The sequence below is a fragment of the Macaca mulatta genome, chromosome Y, assembly GCF_049350105.2.
Source record: "Macaca mulatta isolate MMU2019108-1 chromosome Y, T2T-MMU8v2.0, whole genome shotgun sequence".
Taxonomy (NCBI): domain Eukaryota; kingdom Metazoa; phylum Chordata; class Mammalia; order Primates; family Cercopithecidae; genus Macaca; species Macaca mulatta.
Genome location: NC_133427.1, coordinates 3342133 through 3356320, shown reverse-complemented (window position 1 = coordinate 3356320; position 14188 = coordinate 3342133). Strand labels below are relative to the sequence as shown.

The window sequence follows — 14188 nt, the reverse complement described above, 5'->3', positions numbered from 1 at the left end:
TCTTTTGCTTATACCTCTGTGAACAACAGGAGTGGAAAAGGGGTCTCTTATGTGCACTTACATTTATTTTTGAAAGAGTTTGTAGCCAGCCTTATATATGGATAAGTTTATTCTTTGATAGATAAAGGATAAAGGCCTAATGCAGGTAAGAAACTTCAATGATACATACGTTGCCTAGTAATCAGTCAAAAACAAAACACTGGTTCACTTCTCTTAATGCACATCATGGCTTAAAGAGAACACTGCTAGGAGGCCTTCACTCTTCTAGAAGGGAATCATTTGTTAGGTCCTTTTTCAGTGGTTTAAAGTAAAACAGGCAATGACTAAAAATCTAGTTCCTATAATAGGCTCTGTGGCACATTCTATGGCACAGTTATACAAGAGACTTTAAATTCTCTTGTGAAAGTTATGCTAAATAATAGAATTGGCTGAACAGATAAGTACCTGTACAGCTGCTGACACTTGAGGCCTATGGAGAAATACATCAAATAAATATTACAGAGATTCAGGGGTAGGTGAATGATGAACGGACTGCTTAGAAAATGAACTGACTATTTAACTCATTCTTTGATCTATGTGATTTTAGAAGGTTTGGCTTATGGGGACTTTATGTAAAGAACATACTCCAAACTCTTGGTATTATCCTCCCAATAATCATAATAATAGTCTCCCTAGTGTGCTATACTCTCTCGAGGGTTTTAAATGCTTTCCTGCAGCCATCTCTAGAACATCAAATGGTCACTTTTCAAGTGGAATGACAAGAGCTGAAAGTAATGTGCGACCCTGAGGAAAGTGTAACCTATGAATGACATGCTGAGACCAGTAACCCAAAATGACTGTAACTCAGAGTAGAAGTAAGGTCCTACGTTTTGGTCACACTCTTACCTAAGTGAGAACCTGATCAAAAAAGGCAAATTTTAAAACAAAATTCTGGGAGATCATTGTTTTGGACTAAGCTCATGCAATAAACCCCAACAGACAAAACCAAAGCAAAATGCAGTCATTTATGCTAAGACTTTAAGGAAACGCAGATCCTAGAACACACCACAAGCCAGGTTTTGCTTTCCTCCTGCAAATCTCTATAACATTCCTGACAGTGTAAGTATCCACCTGCTGAAGTTCCCATTCAATCTTTTAACCAAATGCATTTCCTCTCTCCTGGAGACCATCAAGCTTCAGATAATCATGCAACAACTGCTCCCGTCACTTCCAGGTGAAGACACCAACCCTGGCCATCAAGGAGCTATCCTGCCTCCACTAGATACGGCAGGGTGGAGAGTTCCATGATCCCCAATAGGTAGGGACTATGCCCCAAGCCAGCATGAAGCAGTTACAGAAAAAAGACCATTGGTCCCTCTGCCTCCCATAAATATTTATGAGGATCACATCTCTTAGTGGGGAATGAGGCAGGGAACATAAGGTCGATTTGCACATCAGTTATGACAGGAAATATCCTCTCCATAAAGCGTATGCCGAGTAAGCGACTTTGTAACTTTACTTCATCCTCTCCATTTACATACAGTGTACACCAAGGAACCAATGGTATCCTCTAGAGAGTATTTAAACTCTGAAAAATTCTGTAATGGGATCCTTGAGCCCGAATGCTTGGGCTTGGGCTCCCCTGCTGTGGAATGTACTTTCATTTTCAATAAATCCCTTTATTCTATCCTTGATTGTTTGTGTGTTTTGTCTAATTATTTGTTCAAGACACCAAGAACCTGGACACCCTCCGCTGGTAACACTAGGATAACGACACTGCATGGTGCTGGACAGGGCAACCTGAAGACCCCAGGGGTCCAAAATGAAGAAGGGAAAAAGATGGACGGTTGCCAGGGAAGAAAGAGCATGAGAGAGGCACAGACACCAGAGTTTTTACAGCTATGGCTTTGTGCAAAATGGTGGGCAAAAATACAAGAAAAAATGAGGCAGGTACAGGGGCTCACATTGGTAGTCCCAGCACTTTGGGAAGCAGAAGTTGGAGGATCAGTTGAACCCAGCAATTTCAGACCAGCATGGGCAACATGGCAAAACACCATCACCATACAAAATACAAAAATCAGTTGGGTGTGCTGGCATGCACCTGTACTCACAGCTAGTTGAGAGGCGGAGGCAGGAGGATCATGTGAGCCCAGGAGGTGGAGACTGCGGTGAGCTATGATTGTGCCACTGCACTCCAGCTTGGGTAAAAGAGTGAGACCCTGTCCACCCCACACACACACCCCCCCCAAAAAAAGGAGAAAAGAGAACAGGATATATTACTTTGTGATTTGCTAGAAGAGGTTTTTAAACCATGAAAAGAAAGCAACATAACATGCTGCAAAGAAGAAAGGTTTTTAAGGGTGAGACCGGTTCCTAGGAAGACAGGATAGAGGGAATCCTGGAAAAATCCAACTACCAGGTAGAAAACGGAGAAGTTGGGCAGAATCATGTACTTTGGTCAGAGTAGGAGAAACAGGAACAGAAAGAGGGAGCTGGAGACTGAGGAATCAACAACAGGGACTGCAGGCACAGTGGCGCATGCTTGTGGCCCCAGCACTCTGGAGGCTGAGGAAGGAGGATCATTTGAGCTTTGGAAGTTGAGACTGCAGTGAATTCTGATAGTGCCTCTGCACTCAAGCCTGGTTGCAGAGGAAGACCCTGCTTCAAAAAAAATTAATTTAATTTAAAAACAAAATAGAAACAGGTGAAGGTGGCAAGAAAGGTTGTGGATTCCAGAAGTTCCCAGAAGTTGAGAAGATCTTCACTATAGATTCCCGAGACCACAGCAGAATGGGGCAAGAGAGGGAAAGGGGTGTTGTTTAAAACCAAAATTGGTATAAAACTGGCACAACACCTTATTGTGGTACAATCTAAAAAGTGGGATGGGATACCAGCCAAGTGCATAATTTTAATGTGTATTTATGATTCCATCCTCCCACCCCATCAGCTCTACAACTATGCTGATAATGAAAACATCCCTTGAGATTCTCTTTAACACAAAAGCTATCACCTCTCTGCCCTGATGCAGCCTCTGGTGATGCCCTGTCAGGTTCTCAGGAAACATAGTTTCAACCTACTCCAAGAAATCAAGAAGACAGAACAAGTCATAGTGTGTGCAAGGCAAAAGTCCACTCCGAAGCTCAGAGCAGTTGAAGGTCTGCTGCATCTTTTTCAACTGTGGCAGTGTAATTGTTAACATGAGTCAGCAGCCAGTGAGTCTGCGTTTAAGTAAAATATACAGACCCATGTCGGAGGGGCACTGGAAACTTGCTACTGTGTATACACACAACCAATCAGTAAGATGTTAAAGTGGGGTGGGAAACCAGTGTTCTTTCTTTCTCTCTCTCTCTCTCTCTTTCTTTCTTTTAGATATGCGGTCTTCTTTCCTTCCCTTCCTTCCTTCCTTCCTTCCCTCCTTCCTTCCCTCCTTCCCTCCCTCCCTCCCTCCCTCTCTCCCTCTCTCTCTCTCTCTCTCTCTCTTTCTTTCTTTCTTTCAGATATGCAGTCTCACAGTGTTGCCCAGGCTGGAGTGCCCGCAGGTGATCACGGCTCACTGCAGCCTCGACCTTGTGGACTTAGACAGTATCATCCTCAGGAGCTGGGACAACAGGTGTGTACCAGCACACCCAGCAAATCTTTACATTTTTTTGTAGAAACAGTGTTTTCTGCCAGGTTGTCCAGCTGGTCTCAGACTCCTGGCTCAAGTGATCCTTCTGCCTCAGCCTCCCAAAATCCTGGGATTATAAGCATGAGCCAGTGCACCCTGCCACTGAATTAATCCCAAATGCCAGAGGGAAATATATGTTAGCTTCCAGTGTGTTCCAAGCTCTTGCACCTTCCCAAGGCTCCGCTGTTCGGGGGCCAGGCCTAGCAGCTACATACCTTGTTGATGCTGATCTCAGCCTCCACATACTGCAGTCCCTTCTGCAGAATGGAGATGAGGGCAGCTGGTGGCACTAGCGTCCCATTAATGTTGGACTGGCTGATGTGGCTCTCGATCCCAAATGTGAAAGCCGAGTGGGAAAAACCTGCAGCAAGATGGGAAAGGTGACATTGAGTGAGACCCAAATTGAAGGAAGGAGGCGCAGTCATTGAGATCTGAGGGTGGTCTGCAAATTTCAAACATATTTAATTTGTGGGCTAAGACAGCACCATAGGATGCCCAGGGGCCCTTCTGATTTGGGTTCAGTAAGGTGAAAAAGGGCAGGGGGAGAGGGAGAGATTTCAGTCCCAGGAAAACCAAAATTGGTATCTTGGAACAAGGCCCTTTAAATGGTAGAACCATTTCAGTATTGTTAATATGGCAGAGAACAGGGTGGGCATGGTGGCTCACAACTGTAATCCCAGCACTTTGGGAGACCGAGGCAGGTGGGTCACCTGAAGTCAGGAGTTGGAGACCAGCCTGGCCAACATGGTGAAATCCTGTCTCTACTAAAAATAGAAAAATTAGCTGGATGTGGTAGTGTACACCTGTAGTCCCAGCTACTCAGGAAGCTGAGGCAGGAGAATCACTTCAACCCAGGAGACGGAGGTTGCAGTGAGCCAAGATTACGCCACTGCACTCCAGTCTGGGCGACAGAGCAAGATTTCATTTCAAACATAAATAATAAATAAATAAATAAATAAATAAATAAATAAATAAATAAATAAATAAAGAGTTTGCCCTGCATGCCCCAGTTGGACATTCCTGTTACACAGATTTGACTCCAGGATCCCCTCAACTCCATGGTTCACAATACTCTGCAGAAGCTCACGCTGAAGCTACTCTGTGTCACCCGCTGCAAGAACATAGTGTACCTTTCTTCAGCCCAAGATAAGGAAACAGCAAACACTGAACCCAAGTGCACTGGGGGCAACTGCATTACAACCTGAAGTCCAAAGACGGAAACGAGCCTGTTCTGCACTGATTGTTGTGGCGCTGAATTATTTTCTCAAAATACCAGGAGTTTTATGTTTTCTAACAGATACTGGCTCTTTTCCTTTTCTCTCCCAGTGCATCATCTCTTTCATTGCCTCTGTAGGAAGCTGTTGATCAATGACGCTTGGCCATTTAAAGGTATTTTCAGATCAGCTTTGAATAAAGGCTCTTATTTAAAGAGCCTTTATTTAAATAATAAATAAAGGGGGGCAGAGGATCAGTACTGAATACACAGAAAGCCATGCCTTGCTCTTGCGGATGATGTTTGCTTCAAGGAAAGAAGGCAAGGTCACCGAGCATCTGTGGAAGTCTGGAGGTGATAGGGAAGCTGTGACAGCCCTTCATCAAGGAGAGGGAGGTGGCATCCTACTGCCAGCAAGTCTCGGATGCTGCAGGGAGTTTCCTAATAGAGGCAACCTTGCCTGGCAGGGCTGGGTCACTTTGCCTGGTGCAGAGGCAGCCTGGGGGTGCACTGGATCCTGAAATTCCTCACTGTGTTTTTGGAGGATATAAGCCAAGTTTCTTTACAAGAACCTAATCTTTACCTTCTTACTTGTTTCTCTCTATATATTCACTTTCCTTTTCCTCTACCCATTCCTACCAAATGAAGCAACCCACCCTTGTATTCATCAATGACTCTATTCTCTGCTATGCTATATATACCAAGTTTCACCTGCAAGCTTTTATCATTGAGGTGTTCAGTAAAGTGCAGAATACAAAAACTCCAGTCAATGGGTAAAGCAGGACCTCACTGCATTATTGGCCCAAGGCTCCACTGCATGAAATCTTCCTTATCTACTCTGGGCTGCAGTGATTCCTCTCTCATAGACATCATGACTCTCATGGCTGATGGGGGCCACTCACGTGGCTCCTACTGAATGGCTTTAAGCCTCTCAGCATCATTCTGATGCTGCCCCTTACCCCTTGATAAATCAGGTCTCTTTCACATAGAAAGACAAACACTGGAGACATCAGGTCAAGGTTCATGTGATAAGAGGATGAAACAAAATGTGAACCATAGGCTATGTGACTCCGAGATTCCACTTTTTACCTTACACTTCAAGATCTTTTGAGAATAATAGCAGTCTCCTACTGCTCAATTTGTAGGGCTGGGCCTGAGATTCAAGGCTGGGTAGCCAGTAAACACTCTCAGCCACCATGAAACAGCATCAAGAAACGTCTACTGAATGCAGCAGGATACAGCATTAGGTGCTGATGATGCCTCCTGAAAAATAAACCTCATTGCTGACAGATCAACTGTGGAAGGAAACTCTCATGCTTCTGGCATATTTTATTCATCCAGTCTCACTTATTCATTCCTGCAACCAGCACTGGGCCACAGAACTGACACCTGCAATCACATGCCCTGTGAAACAGAGCCAAGTCTGACCACATTACCAGCTTCATCCAAACCTGGGCACTCTGTAAACTACCTCAGTCTTTGCAGTAACTGTTCGGAGTTGGTACTGTTTTTGTTTCACATAGAAAGACAAACACTGGAGACATCAGGTCAAGGTTCACATGATAAGAGGATGAAACAAAATGTGAACCATAGGCTATGTGACTCTGAGATTCCACTTTTTACCTCACACTTCCAAGACCCACAGGAACAGGAACCAAAATTCTTGAATTCCCTGCATGGACAGACTCCATTGCCATCTGGCTGTCCAGCTAGACTACCAGCAGCTCTGAACAGCAGTCAGTCTGGATGCAACTCAGGCAACTAGTAAAGTATGGTGTGCAATGCTCACTCTAACCCAAGCCGGGAGGGTGCCCCTGATTTCTGTCTCACCTGGGTTTTTAATGTTGAGTGCACAGTTTGCTGCATAACTTTATCTCTCTAAATGACTATGTTCTCCAATGCAAATTTCATTTCCAGACTGTGTGGACAACGGTATTCACATTCAACTAAAGCTTACTGAAACAAGCAGATGAAACAGCAAAGACAGACCAAGGGTGGGGAGGCTGAGACTGATGCAAAGAGAACTGAAAGTTGTCTGCTGGAAGGAATTTCTTGTGCAGATACACAATGACATCTGTGCAGCATAAAGTTATACAGGGGTACTATTACTTTGAACATCTTTCATCAGTTTGGGTCCTCTTTTGGATAGGGCAGGTTGTCATGACTGGAAATTAGGCACTTTATGATCATAAAGACCTAGGGAACGTACCGTTATCAGAAGTCCTCTTATCTGCTGAAATCTTTACTAGTTGCATTTCTTGGAATGCATCTCTATATGGGTTCTAAATCAGTGATTTTTTCAGTCCATTTGCTTGTAAGACTTTCTTACTAATTTCTGGCCTTGTGATCTCATGAAGGCAAGCAGGCAAGCTGGATGGAGAAAATGTCAGGAGCAGGCAGGATGGCTGAGTTCTGTCCTTGCTCTACGGCTGGGTGCCTGGTCCACATTGCCTCATTTGGCTGCATCTGCATTTTCTCCTCTGCAGTGTGGGGATAAAAAGTACCTCAAGGTGCTAATGAGGCACACACAAGGGACAACAGCCACTCCCCAGACACAGTCAATCTAGAGAGAAGACCACAGCAAATAGAAATGTCACTTTCCCAGGTTCCTTGTTGGTACAATGAGGATGTCAAAGAGGTTTGGGCAAGCTCCCCTGCCCCTTCCACCATGTGAAGACACAGAAGGAGCCATCCATGAGGAAAAGGACCTCACCAGAAAGCAAATACTTAGCACCTTGATCATGATGCCTCCAGAACTGTGGGCAATACATTTCTGTTGTATATAAACTACCCAGTCTAAGGTGTTGGTTACAGTCCATACAAACTAAGACAATGCCCCAGGATGAGGTAATAGAGGAAGGCTGACCACTTCCTCTTAGACTTGATTCATCAGCATCTTAGGCTATGGTTGCTGGGGCCAACTGCCAGGGTGCTGTGGAAGGCACTTGGAAGCACAGCACCTCCACGGAAGATGCTTCTCTTCCAGGGCCAGCCCTGCCTGCACTCCTGCCAACGTCTCACCCCCTCCAACTTGGAGTCCAGAATTAATGAACACATTAATTTACCATCTGCCAGAGTGGTGAGACTTTTGTGCCTTGTGCCTCCTCAGCTTTCCCGCAACAATTAACACATCTCTTCTGCCCAACAAGACAGACACAGGAAGAAAGATGAGAATATCAGTGACAAACAAAGCACCCAGGACTGCCCCAGCAGCAGGTGCAGAAGTAGTTAAAGGGCAGGAGGATACTTAAAGGGCAGGAAAATAAAGAGCTTGGTAGTACCTCAATGAAAGATAGTGTGACAGTGATGGGTTGGGTTTCTTAGTGTCATCTATAGGCTAGGCTGGAGACATTTCTGAAGCCAGCAGCCTTGCCACCCACTTGGAAGGCATATTCCTGATGAATCTCTTCTCAGCAAGGTTTCTCAACCACAGCATGGCTGACTTTTAGGCAGGATCATTCTTTGCTGTGTGCACACAGTCCCATACATTATAGGATGTTGAGCAGCACCCCTGGCCTCTACCTACTAGAAGCCAGTGGCATCCACTCCCATTGTGACAACCAAAAATGTTTTCATCAACCCCACCATGGTGGGGGAAGTGACATCTAAAAGGCCACTACTCCCAGCTCTACTCTCCTTACATTTCATCTTGATTCTAGGTTGTTGCTACTGAAAAGTAACCCACTCTTTCCATGCGATTGTGCACAAACCTTAGAGTAACAGGACAATCAGAGGAGGTAAGATTATTCCCAAAGAGAAAAAAAGAGTATAATCAAAATAAACTGAGAAAGGCTTAAAATAAGAACCACAGAAAGGATGGAAGGATCCTTCACATAAAGCCCTCTCCATTCGGAATGAAAGATGCAATAGTCTCACAAGAGAGGAAATGGTCTTTACAAAATTTGTCTCATCTAACGAGGCAACAAAAATAGATTTAAAACAAACCAAGTACAAGCTTTATTTCTTGCAATGATGACACTGCACAACCAAGAAATGACATCACAAACCGTTTCAGTTGAATAGTATGCCACCATACCCAGTTAATTTTGGTTTGATTCATCAGCAAAATCTGCTAAATTACCAGTCACTACTTTTTAGCAATACTGCTTATTTGGCAGAGAAAAGCAGACATCTAGTGCTCAGGCAGCTGTGTTGCTGGTTTTCCATCTTCAGCTGAAACAAATACTAAGGGCACCAATTTGTGGCATTAAATCTGGAATTTTCATTTAGTCTTTAACAGATACATATAATTGGAGTCTTGATAGGTAACACAGCCAGTGAGCACTGTATGCCATTCCTAAATTGTCTACATTATGGGTTTGCAAACTGAGGCCCGCAGGCCAAGTCTGGCCCAGTGACTGTGTAAATAAAATTTTACTGAGATACCGCCACACCCATAAGTTGATGGTTTTCTATGGCTGTTTTCACACTACATGGGGGGAGTTAAGTAGGTGCAACAGAGACCACAAGGCCCACTAAGGTGAGGAAAAGTGTGCCGACCTGCTTTTATACACAGTTGACTCTCCATATCCATATCTCCATATCCAATTGTTCCACATACACTGATTCAACCAACCATACATAAAAACAAAAACTAGAAAAAAAGAGAAACAATATGATAATAATACAAATAAAAAACCAATGCAATATAACAAATGCAGCATTTACATTGTATTAGGTATTGTAAGTTATGCAGAGCTAATTTAAACTTAACAGGAGGATGTACCTTTGGTATTCGTTTCAGCTGAAGATAAAAATAGTTATCTGTTAACTACTATGCCATATCATATCAAGGACTTGAGTATCTATGGATTTTGGTATTAAAGGGGGTCCGGGAACCCATCCCCCGTGGATACCAGGGATGACTGTACACAAATAGTAGTAAACAAATGTCATGGCCTCCCAGATGCCCTGCCTCTGTCCTCTCCATATCTCTGCTATCTGCCTTTCTTTTCTCTTTGCTTCCCATCTGGTCCTGGGCCCTTACTGTCACCAAGCCCTTTGTTCATCTCTTCTCTTCTGATATGCCTGACAATAACAGCAATAACATTGACAGCTGGTGTCTAATGAGTGCATTCTCGGCATCAGGCAATAGCGTGTGAACTTCGCATATGCTGCCCAATGCAACACAAACCCACTGCAGTAACCTTCCTGATCACCATGAACTGCCTACTGCTCTCCTTTTCCAAAGCAGTTGAGGTTCGGCAGGCCTGGGAGAGCTTCCTCACCTTGGTATGGCCTTCCAAGCCCATTCTAAAGCCATGCCAACTCTCACCATGCTTCAAGCATATGCCTGCCTTCCCATGAGATTTCTTCCCAAGAAATTTCATTTTGACTTCTAGGTCTGGACCACTAACTCTCAAGTGAGGCTGGTTTTGTCCCCAAAGGGAAGACATCTGGCAACATCTGGACGAGTGGATGTCTATGTGCTACAGACATCTGGAAGGTACAGGCCAAGAATATGGTTAAACATCCTGCCATCCACGGGCTGGCAGCTACATATCTACAATATCAACAAATGATATCTACAATATCAAAAAATGATCCAGCCCCAAATTTAGAAGTGCAAGGGTAAGAAACTCTGCTTTAGAATTCCCTTGTCACCCCTTGCCCACCTTGCTAGTGATTATGGCTACAACCAGCACCCCCTCCTTCACCGTAGTCTTCCTCATGCTCTTGATAGATGTGACTGTCCTCTTCTCCCAGCTCCCCTAGTGCTCCTCACCACCTTGTGTCTTATCATGGTATCATGTGCTACATCCCATGTTTCCCATGTGTTTCCTGGCTTCTGAGAAGGCTGACGCCCTTTGAAGGCAAGGAATCCATTTAAGTGACTATAACACACAGTGACCTTCCTCACTACAGCAGCTGGTGCTCAAGATGAACGTGCTGAAAAGACTCATGATGAATAGCTCAGACAAACTGGTGAGCCGATGTCAATGAAGGGTGATAAGAAATTGAATAAAACTGACTCCTCAATATTTTCAGAATAAATGACTCCCCCATAATCATCCTTTGTATGCACACACTCCCATCCCTACACTGGACTCCTGACAGCCACTGATCTGGTGTCCACCTGTATTATTTTCAGCACCTTAAGCATGTCCTACAGATGGAATCATATAGCCTACAATCTTCTGACACAGCTTGTTTTTCTTTTCTTTTTTCTTAGTATTATACTTTAAGTTCTGGGGTACATGTACAACCAGTGCAGTTTTGTTACATAGGTATCCACGTGCCATGGTGGTTTGCTGCACTCATCAAGCTGTCATCTACATTAGGTATTTCTCTTAATGCTATCACTCCCCTATCCCCCAACCTCCAACAGGCCCTGGTGTAGGATGTTCCCCTCCCTGTGTCCATGTGCTCTCATTGTTCAACTCCCACTTAGGAGTAAGAACATGAAGTGTTTGGTTTTCTGTTCTTATGTTAGTTTGCTGAGAATGATGGTTTCCAGCATCATTCATGTCCCTGCAAAGGACATGAACCCTTTTTTATGGCTGCATAGTATTCCATGGTTTACAAATGTGCCACATTTTCTTAATCTAGTCTGTCACTGATGGACATTTGGGTTGGTTCCAAGTCTTTGCTAATGTGAACAGTGCTGCAATAAACATACGTGTGCATGTGTCTTTATAGCAGCATGATGTATAATCCTTTGGGTATATACCCAGTAATGGGATGGCTGGGTCATATGGTATTTCCGGTTCTAGATCCTTGAGGAATCACCACACTGTCTTCCACAATGGTTGAACTAATTTACACTCCCACCAACAGTATAAAAGCATTCAGATTTCTCCACATCCTCTCCAGCACCTGTTGTTTCCTGACTTTTTAATGATCACCATTCTAACAGGTATGAGATGGTATCTCATTGTGGTTTTGATTTGCATTTCTCTAAAGATCAGTGATGATTACCTTTGTTTCATATTTGTTGGCTACATAAATGTCTTCTTTTGAGAAGTGTCTGTTTATATCCTTAACCCACTTTTTGATTTTTTTTCTTGTAAATTTGTTTAAGTTCTTTGTAGATTCTAGATTCTAGCCCTGTGTCAGATAGGTAGATTGCAAAAATTTTCTACCATTCTGTAGGATGCCTGTTCACTCTGATGGTAGTTTCTTTTGCTATGCAGAAGCTCTTCAGTCTAATTAGATCCTATTGGTCTATTTGGGCTTTTGTTGCCATTGCTTTTGGTGTTTTAGTCATGACGTCTTTGCCCATGCCTATATCCTGAATGATATTGCCTAAGTTTTCTTCTAGGGTTTTTGTCATTTTAGGTCTTATGTTTAAGTCTTTAATCCACCTTATGTTAATTTTTGTATAAGATGTAAGGAAGTGATCAGTTTCAGCCTTCTGCCTATGGCTAGCCAGGTTTTCCAACGCCATTTACTAAATAGCGAATCTTTTCCCCATTGCTTGTTTTAGTCAGGTGTGTCGAAAATCAAATGGTTGTAGATGTGTGGTGTGATTTCTGAGGCCTCTGTTCTGTTCCACTGGTCTATATCTCTGCTTTGGTACCAGTACCATTCTGTTTTGGTTACTGTAGCCTTCTAGTGTATTTTGAACTCAGGTAGCACGATGCCCTCAGCTTTGTTCTTTTTGCTTAGGATTGTCTTGGCAATGTGGGATATTTTGGTTCCATATGAGATTTAAAGTAGTTTTTTTCCAATTCTGTGAAGAAAGTCATTGGTAGCTTGATGGGGATCATATTGAATCTATAAATTACTTTGGGCAGTATGGCCATTTTCACAATATTGATTCTTCCTATCCATGAGCATGGTATGTTCTTCCATTTGTTTGTGTCCTCTTTTATTTCACTGAGCAGTGGTTTGTAGTTCTCCTTGAAGAGGTCCTTCACATCCCTTGTAAGTTGGATTCCTATGTATTTTAATCTCTTTGTAGCAGTTGTGAATGGGAGTTCACTAATGATTTGGCTCTCTGTTATTGGTGTATAGGAATGCTTGTGATTTTTGCACATTGATTTTGTATCCTAAGGCTTTACTGAAGTTGTTTACCAGTTTGAGGAGATTTTGGGCTGAGACGATGGGGTTTTCTAAATATACAATTATGTCATCTGCAACAGAGACAATTTGACTTCCTCTTTTCCTGATTGAATACCCTTTATTTCTTTCTCTTGCCTGATTGCCCTGGCCAGAACTTCCAATACTATGTTGAATAGGAGTGGTGAGAGAGGGCATCCTTGTCTCGTGCCAGTTTTCAAAGGGAATGTTTCCAGTTTTTGCCCATTCAATATGATACTTGTTGAGGGTTTGTGATAAATAGCTCCTTTTATTTTGAGATATATTTCATCAATACCTAGTTTATTGAGAGTTTTTAGCATGAAGGCTGTTGAATTCTTGTCAAAGGCCTTTTCTGCATCTACTGAGATAATCATGTGTTTTTTGCCATTGGTTCTGTTTATGTGATTAATTATGTTTATTGATTTGCATGCGTTGAACCAGCCTTACATCCCAGGAATGATGGCAATTTGACTGTGGTGGATAAGCTTTTGGATGTACTACTGGATTTTTTGTCAGTATTTTATTGAGGATTTTTGCATCAATGTTGATCAGGATATTGGCCTGAAATTTTCTTTTTTTATTGTGTCTCTGCCAGGCTTTGGTATCAGGATGATGCTGGCCTCATAAAATGAGTTGGGGAGGATTCCCTCTTTTTCTATTGATTGGAATAGTTTCAAAAGGAATGGTACCAGCTCCTCCTTGTACCTCTAGTAGAATTCGGCTGTGAATCTGTCTGGTCCTGGACTTTTTTTGGTAGGTAGGCTATTAATTATTGCCTCAATTTCGGAGCCTGTTATTGGTCTATTCAGGGATTCAAACTCTTCTTGGTTTAGTCTTGGGAGGGTGTATGTGTCCAGGAATGTATCCATTTCTTCTAGATTTTCTAGTTGATTTGCATAGAGGTGTTTATAGTATTCTCTGATGGTAGTTTGTATTTCTGTGGGATTGGTGGTGATATCCCCTTTATCATTTTTTATTGTTTCTATTTGATTCGTCTGTCTTTTCTTCTTTATTAGTCTGGCTAGTGATCTACCTGTTTTGTTGATCTTTTCAAAAATCAGTTCCTGGGTTCACTGATTTTTTGAAGGGTGTTTTGTGTCTCTATTTCTGTCAGTTCTGCGCTGATTTTAGATATTGCTTGTCTTCTGCTAGCTTTTGTTTGCTCTTGTTTTTCTAGTTCTTTAAATTGTGATATTAGAGTGTCAATTTTAGATCTTTCCTGCTTTCTCTTATTGGCATTTAGTGCTATAAATTTCCCTCTATGCACTTCTTTAAATTTGTCCCAGAGATTCTGGCATGTTGTGAGA

General features: G+C 42.8%; 1 protein-coding gene across 16 annotated transcripts in view; it reads right to left on the bottom strand.

The window, feature by feature from the left end:
• The window catches only part of TBL1Y (transducin beta like 1 Y-linked), a 225090-nt gene that overhangs the window by 58841 nt on the left and 152061 nt on the right, over nt 1–14188 (bottom strand). For all 16 annotated transcript variants that reach the window (XM_077989713.1, XM_077989715.1, XM_077989710.1 and 13 more), the window contains 1 exon segment: nt 3862–4007. In XM_077989713.1, coding sequence (XP_077845839.1) covers nt 3862–4007 — 146 coding nt within the window.